Source organism: Megalopta genalis, chromosome 6, assembly GCF_051020955.1.
Source record: "Megalopta genalis isolate 19385.01 chromosome 6, iyMegGena1_principal, whole genome shotgun sequence".
Classification (NCBI taxonomy): Eukaryota; Metazoa; Arthropoda; class Insecta; order Hymenoptera; family Halictidae; genus Megalopta; species Megalopta genalis.
This window is the reverse complement of record NC_135018.1, coordinates 12,895,255-12,913,260: the sequence shown is the minus strand read 5'-3', so window position 1 is coordinate 12,913,260 and position 18,006 is coordinate 12,895,255. Positions and strand designations below refer to the sequence as shown.

Below are 18,006 nucleotides of genomic sequence, written 5' to 3'. Positions count from 1 at the left end.
ATGCCCGGGATATTTTCGGACCCAGAGCTCGAAGCCTGCGTTGACAGTTTCATACTTGATGTATATACATATATACAGCAAACATTTACAGACTTTCGTGAAAAGTTGACGTTACTCGATATATCGGCTTTGTTATGCTAATGAATATATTGTTCTCGCGAATCGACGTTAATTAATATGATATATATGATGATCCATATATATATATATATGATGATAGCCCTTGCGAGTTCTCCAATGAAAATTTCAATCAATAGGCCACGGTTTGCGTGAAACAATGAAAACGAGTAAACAGAAATTTGTTGTTTGCCGATACGAATCTGAACGATTCAGGTCTGAACGACAGGAATATTGTTTAGCGAATCATAGCGAAACAAAGAATTAGAACGAATTTCACTAGATCGATACCGTTACTTCTTCGCGAGCGTTTTACTATCGAAGCAGTTCACTGTACTCGGTATCGGAACGATTTCGTGGTCGAATGGCCACGATACTTCGATTTCTTTCGCAGCTTGGAAACTCTTCGTTTTTACGATCTTTTTTCATAATTTTGTTACGGTGCAATTAAATGCCGAAGAGATTTACTATCTATTGAAACGATCGGCTGATTCTTTTATTCATTAAAAATTTGGAAGATTTCGGGAGACGAAACTAAACGGAATACACGGTGTTCGTTGCAGCCGACGTAACGCGACGCACACTTTTTCGAATTATGCTAACTGGACAAATTCCAAAATTCTAGTCGCAGAAAGAGAAAGTATTAATTGTATATCATTCGAAATAACTTCGTATACATTTCATTCGTTTTGTACCTTGAGTGGTGTTAAAGAAACTGAACTGTTTCGTAATGTATTCAATTAATTACTGAAGAGTAATCGTTAGTTAGAAAAGCCTTTAAACTACCATAAAAGTGAAGCATCTTTGGTAAACTTCCGAAAGAGACCTGTTGTTGATTAACCCGAGAAAGATAACCTACGTCGCAGAGGCGCCTGCGAAGACTGTTGATTTTTGTTAATTTTTCATAGAGGTCTAGTGATTTAAGTTTAAAATTACTTAAAATATAAAAAAATATAATATAAATGCATTTTATTTTTACAATAATGCCAAACCTTTAAAATGACTAGATTAACTTAAATAAATATCCATTGTTAGTATAAAATTGACGCCTTAGAAAAGCATGCGCCTCTGAAGCGCATGGTTATCTTTTACGTACGTTGTCATATGGTTATCTTTCTAGGGTTAAGGCGACATTTGGGATGACAGGGTGTGGGGCGAAATATAAAATATTAGCTTCGGGAATTTACTAGTTTTTGAGATCTTAATAAAAACCCTACGCTACTACGGTAGTGGAGTCGATTACAAACCGAAGACACATCAGTTGATCACCCCGCAGTAATCGGATCCAGTAAGCTTGATTTCGGGGATTTCAGAAATATGTAATATTGTTGAATGTAAGAATTGTTAGAGTGGATCGATCGTTTCGCTCGCTCGAAAAATAAACTGACCCAGACCAATTGCACTAACTAGCAAATTTGAAAATTACACGCTATAGAAATTGAAGTTGATGCCACTCCTATTTTATCGACTGCTCAATTTGAGATGACGGGCGACTAGTGACGCCTCGTGGTAGTCAAAACAGCTGTTTATATTTGCGGATGCAATATTTGCGGATTTCGTTCAATTTATTTCAAATACGAAATATTCAGGAGAAAATTTGTAATTACTCCGCTTGAAAGAACGGAGCAATTTAGCCTCGCCAAAGCCGTCGGTAAAAGTTAAAAAACACATTTCGTTTCCAAAATACATTTTGGGACAAATCTTTTTTAAAAAAATCATAACTCGAATAGTATTACAGAAAATAACATGAAATAACCGTTATTATGAACATAAAGGTTGAAAGTTTTATCTAAAAAATGTAACATATTATATTGCACTTTTGAAATTGTTATAATTAATATTTTAATAAACGCTTATGGTAGATAAGGTCATGAAAGAAGTTCTCTTTGTGAAAAATGTGTTTTCAGACTACAACTTGTGCCATGTCATGTAAAAACATCTTGGAATAAAATGGTCGATGGACTGTGAAAGTTCAATTTTACGGACTTATAATAGATTAAGTATCAAAATTTTGTTTTTCAGTGTTCTAATACTTTTTTGAGATCCAAGTCAGGAATACAGGAATAAATTTATTTACTAAATTACTTTTATTTAGTACGAGCGTCCATCAGAAAGTGACTATCGCCTTTTCTCACGCTGCGATGCGCAACACGTGATCACGGACCGTAAGGACAGAGTCTACTGTGCCTAAGACCAGGGCTCGGAATTAAGTGCACGCAAAATGTCGAGGACTACGCCTCTTGACCCCCGTCGCAGGGTTTCGCTCCCCCGAGGCTGGTCCGGTAGAAATCCAGTTAGGTGGCAACCTTAGTCAAAACTGATAAAAAAAATGAAATGAATGATGATGGAAATGAAGGAGTATCGTTGATATCGACAGCTATCCTCGAAATTTCGCCAATTGATGTAACATGCATAATGCATCTCTCATTAAAATACAACCCACCAATATGCAGACTATCTCCGAAATTATGATACGACCGTCCGAGTGACAATTCTGTATGTAGAAATTAGTCGAAAGAAAATACATAATGAGATCTTCAAAAAAATGACTTGACATGACTGTGAGTATTTATATCCTAAAGTTAGACACTATTTGGTGTATTTATATCCTATGTATTTTTAAAAATTACTTTTGACTTTACTTGTGCATATCACAAATTTCAGAAAATTTCCGTTTATTATTGATAAAAGAGAGCACTGTGACAAAAAAAGAAAATTTATTCACACGACATTATTCAATTCCATTTATTTACATTATAATAATCATTCGAAAGTAAGAATTAAGTCGCTTATACAAGATGTTCCTTTTGAAGTAGATCATTAAATAAATAATCAAAAATAATATAATAATATAAACATAAATAATAGGTGTCAGTATGCAAGAAATGACAATGTGGCGGCTGCTCTTCCCGCTGGCAACCGATCTGCCTTCAATTCCTATATATACAGACTTCGTCCTTCCTACCGACACCCCCACGTCTAAGGTAAGGGCCCGGGCCCGCTACTAGGATAGTCTTACTGACGAGTCCTCTAGCGGGTCCCAGACGAAACGTCTCCCCTCTCCTCAACCAAACAATCACACTTTCAACCGTCGCCAAACTGGCGCAAAATCCCTATTACCCGGTTCAGCGACCAATCATTAGCACGAGGCAGCACGCTATCCATAGACTTACTGCACTTAAAAATCCTATCGTACCTATGGGAGCGTATATGCTCGTTGGTGAACCGTGGGCATGACCCCGGGAATTTTCCGCCAGTTTGGCGGCGGTTGAGGGTATCGGTAGGAAGGCGAAGTCTGTATATATAGGAATCGAGGCGGATCAGTGCTAGCGGGAAGAGGAGCCATCTGCTGGCGGGTCTTGAGGTAGCCGCCACAACACATCCATCAAACCTAGGAAAAAATGATCTTGAAAGAAAAACCCATCAATATCTCTACCCTTGAACCAAACAAATTTGTTACGACACACTTTTGCATATAAACAAAATTAACGAAGATATTTGAATGTGCAGGATAAAAGAAACACCTTATATCAAAAATACAATGCAGTGTTGAGATGGTTAAGGAAACAGACAGAGTCAATGACAAAATGTTTTCAAAGGTAGAAATTATAAAATGTATGTCCTTGCATGCTGAGTACTTGCTTACGAAACAAAATAAACATGTTTACTTTGTATGTAACTGCAGTTACAATTTTAATTTATATGTTACACTATAGATGAAATATGTACGCACTGTTTTTCCAAATTTGTTCGTAGTTTATTCTTACTTTATGTATTTATCACCCTCTCCATGTTATTAAACGTCCCTCGATTTTCCAAAAGAAAGGAGCATGAAAGTCCGTTACGTTCGCTTACCTGAGCACACCAGTTTTTTGAAAAAATAGAATCTTTAAATCATAAATAGACGATTCATTTAATTAATTGCTATTTAATAATAAATTCGTCTTTCTCGAAAATGAACTACCATGATTTCGAGAATACCCTGCCGGGGATATAATTCTTCACTCTCTCTCTCTCTCTCTCTCTCTCTCTCTCTCTCTCTCTCTCTCTCTCTCTCTCAAGCATTTCCTTGTAATGCTGATGTACGCTCCGAAACAATCCGATTTCGTAGTTGAAATTAGCTACTTATATGTATAGAGATCTTTCGAGATTTTCGCCAAGATAAGAAAAATGACGTCGTACAGCATGGTCGTTAATACAGCATAGCCGTAGTATTTGCAGAAATATGTAACAGATCGAAACGAGAAACTGCAATCTATTTCAAGACAATCTAAACAGACGACAATATTTATAAATTGATTAATTTTTATTTTTGTTTTAAAATCCATATACTCATTTTCGCAAATGCATAAAATGCATTAAATCTACACGCATAAGAGTCCACATTCGCATTCGGACCACAATGGTCCAGTCTGATGAAGTTAGTAGCTCATTTATTAAAAAATCAATTTAATTGTATTGCCTATTATCAAATGTATGTTATTTTATAAATATTGATAATTTCCGTGAACGGTAAAATTAATCAAATTTATCCAAAATTGTGATAGGCTTGTGGTGATAATGATAACCATTTTGTAGGTACCATTTTTCTACCACAGAATTGTTTACTATGTATACACATATTCGACAAATATGCATGAAAATGCTTCAATATTCATTACGTACAGTACACACAGCATAGGTTAATGCGCTAAACTCTATTCACGCTATCTATATCGTTACTGAAACAACAAAATTTGATCGATTGCCCAAAAAAGAAAAGGTGAGTATTGATATTTAAGAAGTTCTTTTAGAAAATTGGTCTTTTTCATATTTATACAAATAAATACTTTCAGAAAATAAAAATGTATTTCCATTCCATACAATTCATTCTTATAGAGGGTGAAACGAGGTTTCAAGGTTTTTCGAGGTTTTTTGAAACGAAACACCTGAATAACTCGCTTATTAACAACTTTTGTCTGACACTTTTTTTTTCTATTATCAAAAACAAGCGAATTATTCAGGTATCTCGTTTCAAATGCCTCACCCTGTATACCTACAAATCAAACTCTGAAACTTCATCTGGAAGCATATTTCACACAGAAGCGCAATTAATTGGGCTTGCCGCAAGTCAAGGGTTATGGACATCGCTCCTGCGGGAGTTTACCTTCATTTGCGACTTTTAATCGAATCTTTCGACGGCAAACGAGATGCGAATATCCGGCTGACGAAGGAGTAAGGGGTAAGGACAGGTGTGCAAGAGAGAAGGAGGAAGAGCGTTGGATTTCGCGCATGGTTTTCCACATCGAGTAGGGTGGCTATACGCAGCGCGGCGATGTCACCGGTTGTTAGAGACTGCGTGTAGTCGCCGGAGTGAGGGTGGTTTCATCCGGACCTTATATAAAGGGAAGAAAACTTTGTGACGTCGCCACTAGCTTTGATTGATGCATGCGGTCCGCTTGTCGCATCGATGCCGAAGACGGTGAAAGAAGACGTGTGAACGCAGAAGAGGAACGAGAAAGATCGAGATTTTCCCGATAATCACGAGTGTCGGTAGCGCGCGGCCACGTGGCGGTTCGGACCGGTGATACCGGAAGTGTGTTGCGCGCTAGAAACGTTACTACTGGTCAATTCGGTTAAAACAATGGCATTCAATAACAGTACTCTGGTTCCGGACTATATTAACGAAGATTATGTCCATCCGGCGGTGTACATCGGCGCCTCGGTCGCGCTCGCCTTCATCGGCTTCTTCGGCTTTATCATGAACCTGTTGGTCGTGGTGGTGATCGTCAAAGACGCGCAGACACTCTGGACACCCGTCAATGTAATCTTAGTCAACCTGGTGGTGAGTAATCAGATTTTCATATTGGAACATTCTACCGGAATTAACTGACAGAGGACGTGCTATAGTCTGCGATTGTAGGATCGTTAAATGATCGTAGGTTAAGATGAGATTTTAAACAGTTAAGAAACTAACGCTGTCTAAAAGCAGAAAACACTGGCTAGAATAAATAACACCACGTGGCTTAGTCTTTAAAGTTGTTCAACATTCAAGCGACTGAGTTATTTAGCGGACCAATCAGAACGATTACACGCGAACGACAGCGAAGGAACTATGTTTGTCGTAATCGAAGCTTCGCTCGTAAACTTTGACTATCGCGTGCGTATTGTTAGACCCATTAACGCTTCCTGGAGTATATTTCTTATTTGAAATAGGAGATAGAACTATCATATACTGCGTAGCTATGTACTTTACTTTATGCTCTATAAAAAATATCGAAAAAAGCATGTGATGGATAAAAATATAACTCCCATGTGAACACTTTTGCCTTCTAATTATTTAATATAATGAAGGTTTAATTATAATTAAAATGTAAGTGAAACTGAATGTGCAAGTTTCATCATGCCGTTATAGAAATTATTATTAATTAATATTAATTAGACCGTTTGTTCCCTATGGGACATTCCAAAACAGACAAAGAAACGTGAGAATTTTAGTCGTTTTAAATTTTTTAATTATTCTTCGGCATCGATACTATTACTACCTCTCCACATAAATAAACTATGTAAGACGTATCGGATAAAATATTACAATGCTGATCAAAGTTGTTCACTGGTCAATGTTTACAATACTATAGATTTATAATTTCATGAAAGGGATGATTCGTTACTGTATTTTCTGCTAATGAATTGCGGATATACAAATTCTGTATTCCAGATCACAAACGTGTTGAATAATTACATTATGGCGTGTTATCTTCGTATCTTCTAATTACATCGTCCCCGAGCGGTTGTTTAATTTTTAATTAATTAATGCAATTTAATAATGCAAGCGAATATAACAAAAAGTGGTATATCATATTGAGTTAACAGTATGTTTACATTGTTGCATAATATTCTATTTTTTCTATGCACAATCGCAGTTATTATATCGTCAAAATTTCAGAAATTATAAGTCGAATAACAAGCGTACGTTTTCTTAAACGTATAAGAGCCACTTCACGTGAGCTTGTTTCGAGCTGCAACATCAATATTTCGGCCACTTATGATTTCGATATTGTTAGAATCAGCTACTTGTGATATTGTAGCTCGAAAATGGTTTATGTTAGTTGGCTCTAATATCTAGAAGAAAAATTACAAACACAGCAGGATCACCACCGACACATAACCAATTGTATTTTGAGTACATTATTTTGTTTTTTCTTATTGAATTTGTAGTCAGCTTTCTCAAAAAGATACCTAAAATTGTAATAGACAACAATTATCTTTTTTTGAAAATAATCTATAAAAAATAGATAATAATCTATAATAATCTATAATGTTTTAAAGAATAATAATTAATTTTAACGAGCAATTAATTCCAAGAACGAATCAGATATTTTAATTGTATATTTCCGATTTTACATGAATTAATGAATACCAACAGTTACGATGCAGTTCAATTTATTTACTGAATATAATATAATAATAATAATAAGAATGATAATATAAGAAAAATGAAAGGTATTATCATTAATATCGGAATAAATTTGTAATATACCTTTAGCCAGGGAGGTGATATGCGGTATTTCACAAATTGCTGCTCATGCTTTGCCAGTGCATTATTAGAAAGAAATGCTTCAAGAAATGTTACAGCTCTGGAGATATTACAGCAAATAAGTACTACCCATTTCAATTCCATACAAATTTGAAATATGCGGATATTTATGAATTTATATTAAATATCAATCAAACGACAAATGTTGTACAATATCAAGTAAAACTTTGTAAGCATTATAATATCTTTACATCAGTGATAATGTACCAAAACTATTGTCGTAAAAAATTAATTTTTGTTTGCCCGTGGTGTTTGTAAATTCCGCAAAGCAAACTTTACTTCGCCTATGTATCCGCAGTCAAATATTGAATAATTCAAGTTGGATGAAAAACAATTTCTCTTTGTATTCTGTGCAGTTCGGCGATTTGTTAGTGGCTGCTCTCGGGAATCCGGTCGCTATGGTTTCCGCAATGACTGGAGGATGGTACTGGAGCTACAAAGTGTGTCTATGGTATAACTTATTGTTTATTAATTGAAATTGCACGGGACTACTCTGAGAAGGTATTGTAGCCTGCCTCTCGTCGATTTCCTTTCATCCCGAACAAGCATTGTCTCTGTACAGTATAATCATATTTTAAAATTATTATTTACATCATAATAAGCAATTCTATATTTTCGGCCTCACAGCAAAAGAAAGGGTTTTACTAATGTAACCAACACCCATTTACTCTTCTAATTTATACGTTCTACTCATTCCATCATCTCCGAAAGGATGGATTCTCATGATAACTCCATTTTACATTCTAATTTGTGCGACCATGTGTCGATTAATAAACTGAGTGAACTGTGATCAGCACAACGGCAAATTGTATTTTCAACGCTACACGATTTCGAATTGCGGCTGTAGTAAAAATTGGCAGGTTATTTTGCAGCAGAAGTTGTTGCACACGAATTAACGAAATTTCGAACCTCGCTGTCGCCGCCAAATAACGATTAAAAATTAACGCTTGTTCTCAGCTTCGAAATTAATAGAAATCGTGAGTTTTTAAATTAGTAATATAATTCTAAAAATAATTTGTTTCTTTATATTTTGTGTGTTGTACATTCGTCGTCATTTCTTCTATTACTCTTTTTAAATTCCGTTCCAATCTTTTCCTTTTCAGTAGAAAATTAATATAATACTGAAACGTTAATTTAAATTTTCTGGAATATTAAAAACGATATACATTTCACCTTTGTGGACTGTTTTGGTCCAAAACTAGTCTTTCACAAAAATTTCATCAAAACTGCTATATTTGAGGTCGATAAAATTCCTTGTCTAGCGAATCGAGTTTTGTCAACTCGAAATTATTTGAGAAGCGCGAGAATGGTCGGCGTTTCGATCGCAGACCACCGATTGTCGGCAACGATGCAATTATCATGCAAGTGTACGGGTTCATGCGGTTTCGATTACTGATTACGATTGAAACTACATCATTGAAACAAAACCCTTTCGATCGAACGATTCCGTTACTGAAATGTAAAAACCTGACGCATCTTCAATTTCCGTTTAGTTCATTACTGTGCCACGCCAATTAATCTCGCCCCATGCCGCATTTTTCCCTGTTCCTTCTCATTACAATCGACTCATTCGTCACACTTTCTCCGTTGGCTTTTTCTTTTCATTGTGGTCAACGAAATCTTGCCCTTCTCCATATTCTAAATCTTTAGAAATTTTCAAATACGATCTATAATTCGTCCTCTAAATCTTCTCAACATTTATTCTGTATGACAATAACTAATTGTTTAATGCGTACAAAAAAATAGATGTGCAAATTAATACATAGCATTCTCTCGGCGTATCTGTTGTTTATTTATAAACAATCGAAACGGGCACAAAAATTTAAAAATGAGGTAAAATTAGCTACCATCAAAGAAGCTATCATCTCTTTCAGTTCGGCAGCGACTTTCCTTTTTTATTGTCAACGCTGGGATAGTACAAAATTAATAATTAATCAATAGGTGCTGTAATAACATTACAAACAGAATCGAAGAGTCAATTTTAGTTTTCCAGTATTAATCTATGTATGACAAAATATACTATTTCAGTAAATGTTATTCAATTTGACATGAGCTATCGCGATAACGAAAAAGTAATATTCCACAGGCCGGTTTTTATCAGCGTGTGTCTGATTTCTCGTATGAAGGTGCAATATGACGTAACCAAGGTAACAAATGAATTCGCGCGAGACATAAAAACCTATTGCGCCTTAATACGTGAATTCCATTGAGGCCGATACACCATGATTTCCTATGAGAATTTTGCACATATTGCCCGGACTCTCTTGACTTGGTCTTGGTTGAATGATATTCTATTTTAAACGAACGCGATCACAATGAAGTTAATTCACACCCCCGACTTGATCGGCTGAAACCCGGGGCCTGTGGAATATTAAACTGAATAGAAAATTCGTATCTGCTTGTGTTAAATTAATGCAAGACTCTCGACCTGGAACGAGTTCCATTTAAAACAACACCAAGTAAAATGTTACAATCTTTTAATATGCAAGACTAATTTTTCTGTGCCAACTCGTTGGATTTTCATTTTACATGCAGTTTTGGTTGTAAAATTTAAAGAGACCGTAAATTGTAAAATTACCTCAAACATGATCTTCTAAAAACTCAAAAGCGATATTGAGTCTTAGATAGAAATGAAATTGTCGATTTTTGGATTCTTTCGAAGGTACGCCTGCTTTATGTCCACCTTGGGATTCGCCAGTATAGGGAACCTGACTGTGATGGCTGTGGAAAGGTGGCTACTGGTCGTCAAACCGACGAAAGTCTTATCCATCCGGTAAATAACGTTTGATTTCTTCTTATCCGGTCCTCGAGCCACGTTTCGAAAGGGATTCGGCTCTCTTTTCGAGAAACCGCGGCTCTCAACCGACTGGAATTGTGGGTCAGGTCAAGCGAGCAGTCCGGTTCCGCTCCAAAAAGTACCGGCCATTGTCGCCACACGTGTTCAACGCCACGTGCGTGAATCAACCATGGCGTCTTGCTCTAAGTGCCAAGATTTTATTTCAAAGCAAACACGGAATTTCACAATATCTAATAATATTTAGTTGCAGATATGGTATTAGAAATGAATAATAATCTGAAAATAATAATAATAAATAATAAATAATAATAATAAAAATTATTAATTAATATATATATATATATATTAATACATACAATTAATTATATTATTTACATAATTATTATAATATAATATAATTTAATTAATATAATAATATAATATAATATAATTATTTATATATATAATTAATTAATTAAATAATAAATATAACTAATTATTAAATACAATAATAAAAATTATTAATAATAATAAGAAGAAGAAGAATAATTTTTGAAAATAATGAAAGAACGCTACGAGATAACTCGTAGCTGGTGTCACTGAATAAAATTCCTGTGCTGAGTGCTGGCTACGAGATATCTCATAGTCGGCAATGAATGGATCGATACATGATTCTTCTTGTGGGCAGCTAACAATTATCCACGGTGTTTTCTTCACGTGTGAATAATTTTAATTATATCGCGGACGATTTCACGGGGTTTTCTTATCATTGCACAGAAATGTTCACGTTACCACTTATTGGACCAACCAATGGACACAATTTTTCGTTCGCTATAAAGTAATAGAAAGTGCCATAATTACCGGGAGTACAGCTGTGTATATTGCTATGCTGAGGAGGAACAAAAAAGAGGACAAAAGACGAATATTTTTGCATATATATAATATATAATTAATACTGGAATAAATTTCATATTTTCGTCTCCTTCGTCAACATGCTTTTAATAGAACAGCGATCATACTTGGCTTCCTTGTCTGGATCTACGCGCTTTGCCTCTCCTTGCCTCCGCTGGTCGGCTGGGGAAGCTACGGACCGGAAGCAGGAAATGTATCCTGTAGTGTATCATGGGAAGTTCATGATGAAGTTACGCGAAGTGGCAGTTACATTGGCTATATCTTTACTGTCGGCCTTGTGATTCCCGTAATAATCATCAGCGCTAGTTACCTGGCGATCATAGCAAAGTTAAGGAAAGTGAGAAAAAGGGCAGGTAATCTATTTATACTTTCTTCTCGTGCATTTTTTTACTCCTCCATTTCGCCCCTTAATCGAATCTCATTTTTCTTACTTACTTCTTGAAACAAGACTAATTTTTAATTTCGCGACTGTCACAGGAAAAGTTGCATGTCACAATTCCAAATTTCAATCTATGCATTCATTGGATTGAACTTTTGAATAATAAGCATAAATAACTATTTAACAGAAATCTAGTATTCAATTATAATTTTACATGATAATTTCGCAAATGATGGCGGTACTTGGAATTCGACGGTGAATGTTTAAAATGATAACATCTCGAAAGTGAACGCACCAGCCATGTATCGTTTCCCTTCACAACCACAGCATCATTATGCTTAACTTAAATGTATCTCTCTTTGTTAGCATCGTGTAAAAGTTAGATAATATTAACCAAATGTTTTCTTTAACTATCTACGATCCAGTAGTATTTGATTAACACGTTCTTAGAATTAATTACACACAGAATAAGTATCCACGGTGCAAAAATAATTGGTGTAAAAGGCGTGCAATCATCTCTAACAAGTTCTTTAATTAGCATTCGCTTTCATTATTTTACAACGTGCACTTGACATTGTTACAACAAACATGCAAAAGTCCATGTCAAATGTTAAATAACTTCGAGAACAAATGTTCCACCGGATTGTTTCAAAGAGACCTTTGAATTTGATAAGAAAATCAGCACAGAAGTGGTCATTAAATTTCTTTACACCCGATACAATATCAATTTCCGCAATTTCACCGGAGAAGTAGTAAAAACAGAATCGGCTCAAAAGTACCGCCTTTTCCGTTTACAAAAACCGTCGCGATCCAGCTGCCCTTTTTATACTTTTTCGACCGATTCTTCCGATAGGACGCGAATGCGATGCCTCTGTGTCATAGGTTTCCGCGACAAATATCGGTTTTATAATTCAGGTGCACGCGGAAGGAGAGAAGCGAAAATTACAAAAATGATCGCGTTGATGATAATAGCCTTCCTGGTTGCTTGGTTACCCTACGCGACTTTGGCTCTCGCCGCTCAGTATTTCGACGTAAGTACATACCTGGATAAGTGTAGCAGCCGGAACAGATATAGCGAACTTATATAAACAATGAACTATAAGGGGATAATGTGCTTGTCTATTGGAGCTTTATAGTGTAGAATGGTCCGCTTAATGCTAGACGACTGGTTAGCATAAAGATTATTCATTAGACTTCTTCTTTGACTTTCTGCAAAATTTCCCTCTCACCACGCAACGCGACTCGATTACTTCATTACGTGATTCTCTCCCAATAGTTCGGTATACGGGGTTGTAGGGAAATATTCAAGGTGTCCCAAAAATGTTTGAATCAAATGAAATGGCTAATTTCTGGGATCATTTGGAAACACTTTCTCCTGAGCGAAAATATCCTCCGCGGCTCTACTAACGATTTATTAACGAAAAATAGTGATCAAACAGAAAGCGAGTACGGCCTACGAAATTTTATTGGACCAGAGAGGACCAGAGAGGATTGGTTCCTGTTTTTCATTAATAACTCGTTCACAAAACCACAGAGGATATTTTCGCCAAGAAAAAGTGTCTTCAAATGACCTCAGGAATTTATTTGATTCGGGCATTTTTGGGACATCCGATATTTCCACGAAATTAATTATCTATATGAATTCCTCTCGATACGTGGAGAGCATAACAAATGAACAACACACAGTTGCTTCTTCGCACACTACTTCTCTCTACAATAAAAGATGTGCATCATTTTTTACGTGTATGAATAAACTGTTGATAATGATTGACGATGAACGCGAGAATGTGAACCATTGGCAAGCGAACTATTAGAATTATCCAAAAACATCCATATTTAACACTGTTTACTATAAAAATTAGTCATGGTTTAAGCTCGCGTTGTATCTAAATCACTGTTCTATTATTCGAACGTTTCAGTACAACGTACAACAGTACGTTTCAGCAACTATCACTTTCTCATCATGAATGACAAGGAGAATGTTATAAATGCGGCTCGTCATCCAATATTTCCTTCTTTCATTCTATGAAACATTTCTATTTACAATGGCATAAAAACCGACCGCCTTAACTGGAATAATATCAACAAATTTTTATGTACTGTGTATATAAAATAACGGTTGCAATTATGTTTTAGTACTTCTCGTTTCGAAGATGTAAAAGGAAATTCACATTTATAGCGGGATGACCTGGCACATTATTCTAGTCGACAATTAATTGTTCTCTCGAATGGAATGATGAAAGCAAAGTGAATGCACTTGGTGGATAGATGGTCGTATCAAATTTTTATAAGTGTCGTGAGCTTATGATCAAGTACAGGGTGCTTAAAATAATAAAATTGAAGATGTACAAACGTATTATACCATTTATTGTTAAAAAATATATTTTATATTCGTATTTTATATTCGTACCTGCTCCCATAAATCAATCTAGGAATGTCAAATTGTACTTTCTTAACTATTAATATTATTATTCTATACGGTAGTTTTGCATACCACTCCACTAAATTTTACGATATTGACGTTTCGAAAACATGCCGAGCAATATGAATTCGACATATATCAATTTTTTAAATATTTGTTAATATTTTGACTGTGCAAACAACTGCAACCTCGTAATCAAATCGAAACCTTTTTCGTGTATTCTACTAAGATTATTTTTAATTCGTTTCATAATTAATTTCAAGGAATTAAGAGATAATGAATGGATTTAATTTCTGACTTTTCCTTATGACACTCCATATTAATTAATAAGTAATAACCCTTTCCAGTGGCCAATAATCTTCATTGACGAGAAAAAGTGAATTTGCATAGCATAATAAGGCTAAAAGTACTGGGTACATCCGCGAATTTCAAGTCGTTGTCAATATAGCAAAGGTACTGTAATGTTAAATTACGTTCATTGACGATCGTATAAGAAGTACATTGACTATCACGTCAAGCATACCTATACACATTAATGACACTATCCCTTGACCAGGTTTTAAGAACCAATTGTTATCGCGATATGTTCGACTAACGTATATTTAATGAAAATTTGTAGGATATTAAAGGATTAATGGAGCATCCTACTTTCTATTACCGTTAACTAAATTATTCTGACTTTGTGGAAATCTTATTTTCAAAAGAACTATTAGAAAACCGCCGGTACACGACGCGTTAAAAAAAAAAAGCATAACACCGGTACTTTGGCGCGACCTGTAAAGTGAGTACGTCGACGTGTATTGGTACCTACGTCATTAGTATCTCTGCCTGGCGTGGCGTTCCACGAAAATGAAATTTCTTTTAGTGGTTCTGAGAAAGCAATTCCGAGGCGGATTTAAATTAGACGCAGAAAGAAACAAGCTCAAGCGTTGAGCGCGAAACAAGTAGCCTGAGACGACTCGGTACGTCTGCACGCTACAAGTGTTTTAATCGAATGTGCGTCCTGGTGAAAGTGAAAGTATTGTTATAAATTCCCTATTACCACCAAATGCCATTAACACAGCCGATGGTGCGATCGATGCGATCGATGCGACGACGTACCTCGTGTACCGTTTAGCAGGGGTTGTACACTAATTATAAACTAGAGTTCTACTTTATAGAATACTATCACTGACGGTGTTCCTTGCATCGATCCACAGGTAAAACCATCAGCGTCCTTGGCCGTGCTACCAGCTCTGCTAGCGAAATCCTCTATTTGCTATAACCCGATCATCTATGTGGGTTTAAACAACCAATTTTCACGATCATTAAAGAAGATATTCGACATACGGATCACGAGGAATAGGGTACCGGAAAGTCAAAACATGACTGCCCTGACTACTCTGAACAGATCGGATCAACGAATCTAAGGACAACCAACGTACTATCGAGAGATACCATTCAACTATCCAGAGATCCTTCAGATTCCGATAGGAACATTATCGCGAACGTTAGTGAACGCTTGAACGATGTGGTAATTTGACGGTCGGATACTTTTTATAAATATTTTACTTCGTCTGAAAGAAGCGTTTTATATTTTGTTTGATAATTATAAGTCGAAATATTTTTCATGCATGTACATGGCCATTCCTTTCACAGAAGTTGATGTGCCAGCATTGATTTTGTATTCACTGGTACGAGATTTTTCGTCATCATTCGAATAGAAACTTAACGAAGACGCATAATTTTTTTACGAAACGATGTTACAAATAAACCTTGATTCTTTGTCTTTGAAGTTGTACAGAGTGTTTCACAGCGCTGAGGATCCACTTCTGAAAAAGAAATCAGCTTTGCGACGCGTCACCATCGTAGTTTAGAATTACAATGTTCACCCGGTAGGCGCCCTGTGCGTACGTCGTCGTGCGTAGTTAAATTGCATGCCAACACTGATACTAACAGACGTGCTAAAATTTTCAACTTTCAAAACCTTTACGATCAGTGTCACACATTACCTGCTACTATGTATATGTTTACAGGAATATACAGGGTATAATACAGGGTAATATACATAGTAATCAACTAAAAAAGAAATAAAAAATAAAAAATATCTTCGATCGCGATGTCAATCATGTATTGTCAACAACGGTTATTAATACATTTCGAAATGTATTAATAAACACAGCTTACATAAACACACGGCATGTGCTGATCTATTCAAGCCAATGCTCGCAGTAACAGCAAGTTGATTACTATTCCTATCCTGAATTTTTGTTATAACTTCTTAATAAAGCTCTATATGACCTATGTTTACATAACATTTTTTTCTTACTTTGTGCCATAGCATACACTAACAAAGTTTGAACATTAAAACCTGGGACACCCTGTATAAATGTTCTGAACAATAAACAGACTCTAAGGAACAGTTTGGAACTTTCCACTTGAAAAGTGATACAGCAGAACCCCGGTTATTGGAATAGTTATTATGTGACCTCTCTATTATCCGTAATTCTATTATCCGAACCGTACATTCCGTGATATATATTACATTTGACGCGTCTGAAAGTATATATAGATAATAATTAAGGAAATAAAAAAAATGGAGAGCCTGCCTCAAAGTTAACAGAAGCATACGGTATCAGTAAATCAACTATTACTGATACAAAAACAACGAACACTCAATTTAAAATTATTTGCAGAATGTTGCTTAATTAGATACTTGTTCGTCACGTAAGTGTTTGAAACCGTGAAAAAATAATGATCTTGATGTTATCCTTTCAACAATGCAGAGTCAAAGAAATACCTATACCACATGCGAGAAAGTTTTAGATTTTAATGAGAAAATACAAGGAAATCCTAATTTTCAAGCTAACATTGGTTGATTATGAGGCTGGCTTGAATCAAACTGGCTGGCTTGTATCTTTAGTACAGAAAGAGAGTAACTAGATATACTAGATATATTTAATACATCAGTACAAAAATGAATGTTTAAGCTTTCATCATGAAATATCTATTTTTACCATGTTGTTCATTAAATGTTGACGGCGAAAATATAAATAATTTATATATCTCATCGTCTAATTTCTAATGACAAAATTTCAAATACAATTTATCAGCAAGAATTTTTAATATGAAATATATTTAATCACTTTCTTAAACATTTTCAATCATCAAAATTAACATTAACATTTCTCGATAACTACAAAATACTTTATACAACTATATAAACTTATTATAAATAGTGTATACAATAAATGTGTATATATAATAAAATATATAATAATATAAATTAATACAATAACTGTGTCTCCGACGTAACGTTGTGGCACGGAATTAATCATAACGTATTTCCATGTTTCACCCATAGATTTTTAATATTGCTGGATTAGTTTCGTTTTTTTGACCCAATATTTCGTTATCATTATCAAAGAATTAATTACTTTCGTTCAAAATCTTATGTGAGACTATGTCTCAAGTATTTAAAATAAAATAGCTGCTTAAAGACAATTTATCCAAACGAAGTATAAAATAAAATTACTTTCCCCTACGTTATCCATAAATTAAAGATAATAAATTATTTGACATCATTCCTGATTTCGAACGATTACTTGTTATCGTCCTATCCGAAATCAAATTAACCCAATCCTGTTTCATATGTTCCGTATATGTCCGATATTGTGAATTTTGAATGACTGGAATGGTATCCTTGAAACCTGCGCGGTTTCAATGCCCATATCTTTCCGCGGACTTGAAGAGGAATGTCCTTGATTTCCGCCGCGGCACTTTAGGCCTATTAATTTATTTTTCTCGTCGTGCGATGGTGGTCACACGTGGAACACGATTAATAA

At 35.3% G+C, this 18,006-nt stretch overlaps 1 protein-coding gene across 1 annotated transcript; it reads left to right on the top strand.

Annotated features, from left to right (window-relative positions):
• The first annotated feature begins 5,403 nt into the window (after positions 1-5,403).
• LOC117226298 (rhodopsin) lies at positions 5,404-17,226 on the top strand. The gene is made up of 6 exons (XM_033480505.2): positions 5,404-5,941; positions 8,050-8,144; positions 10,356-10,466; positions 11,475-11,734; positions 12,676-12,791; positions 15,382-17,226. Exons 1-6 carry the CDS (start codon positions 5,741-5,743, stop codon positions 15,589-15,591), a joined length of 993 nt encoding a protein of 330 aa, XP_033336396.1. The 5' UTR covers positions 5,404-5,740; the 3' UTR covers positions 15,592-17,226.
• The last annotated feature ends 780 nt before the right edge of the window (positions 17,227-18,006 follow it).

Bases quoted from the DNA above. Each gene is read 5' to 3' on its own strand.
- LOC117226298 (XM_033480505.2), top strand. From the start codon at position 5,741: ATGGCATTCAATAACAGTACTCTGGTTCCGGACTATATTAACGAAGAT. The intron at 8,145-10,355 runs GTATAACTTATT...ATTCTTTCGAAG, and splicing joins AGCTACAAAGTGTGTCTATG to GTACGCCTGCTTTATGTCCA. The intron at 11,735-12,675 runs GTAATCTATTTA...TTTATAATTCAG, and splicing joins GAAAGTGAGAAAAAGGGCAG to GTGCACGCGGAAGGAGAGAA.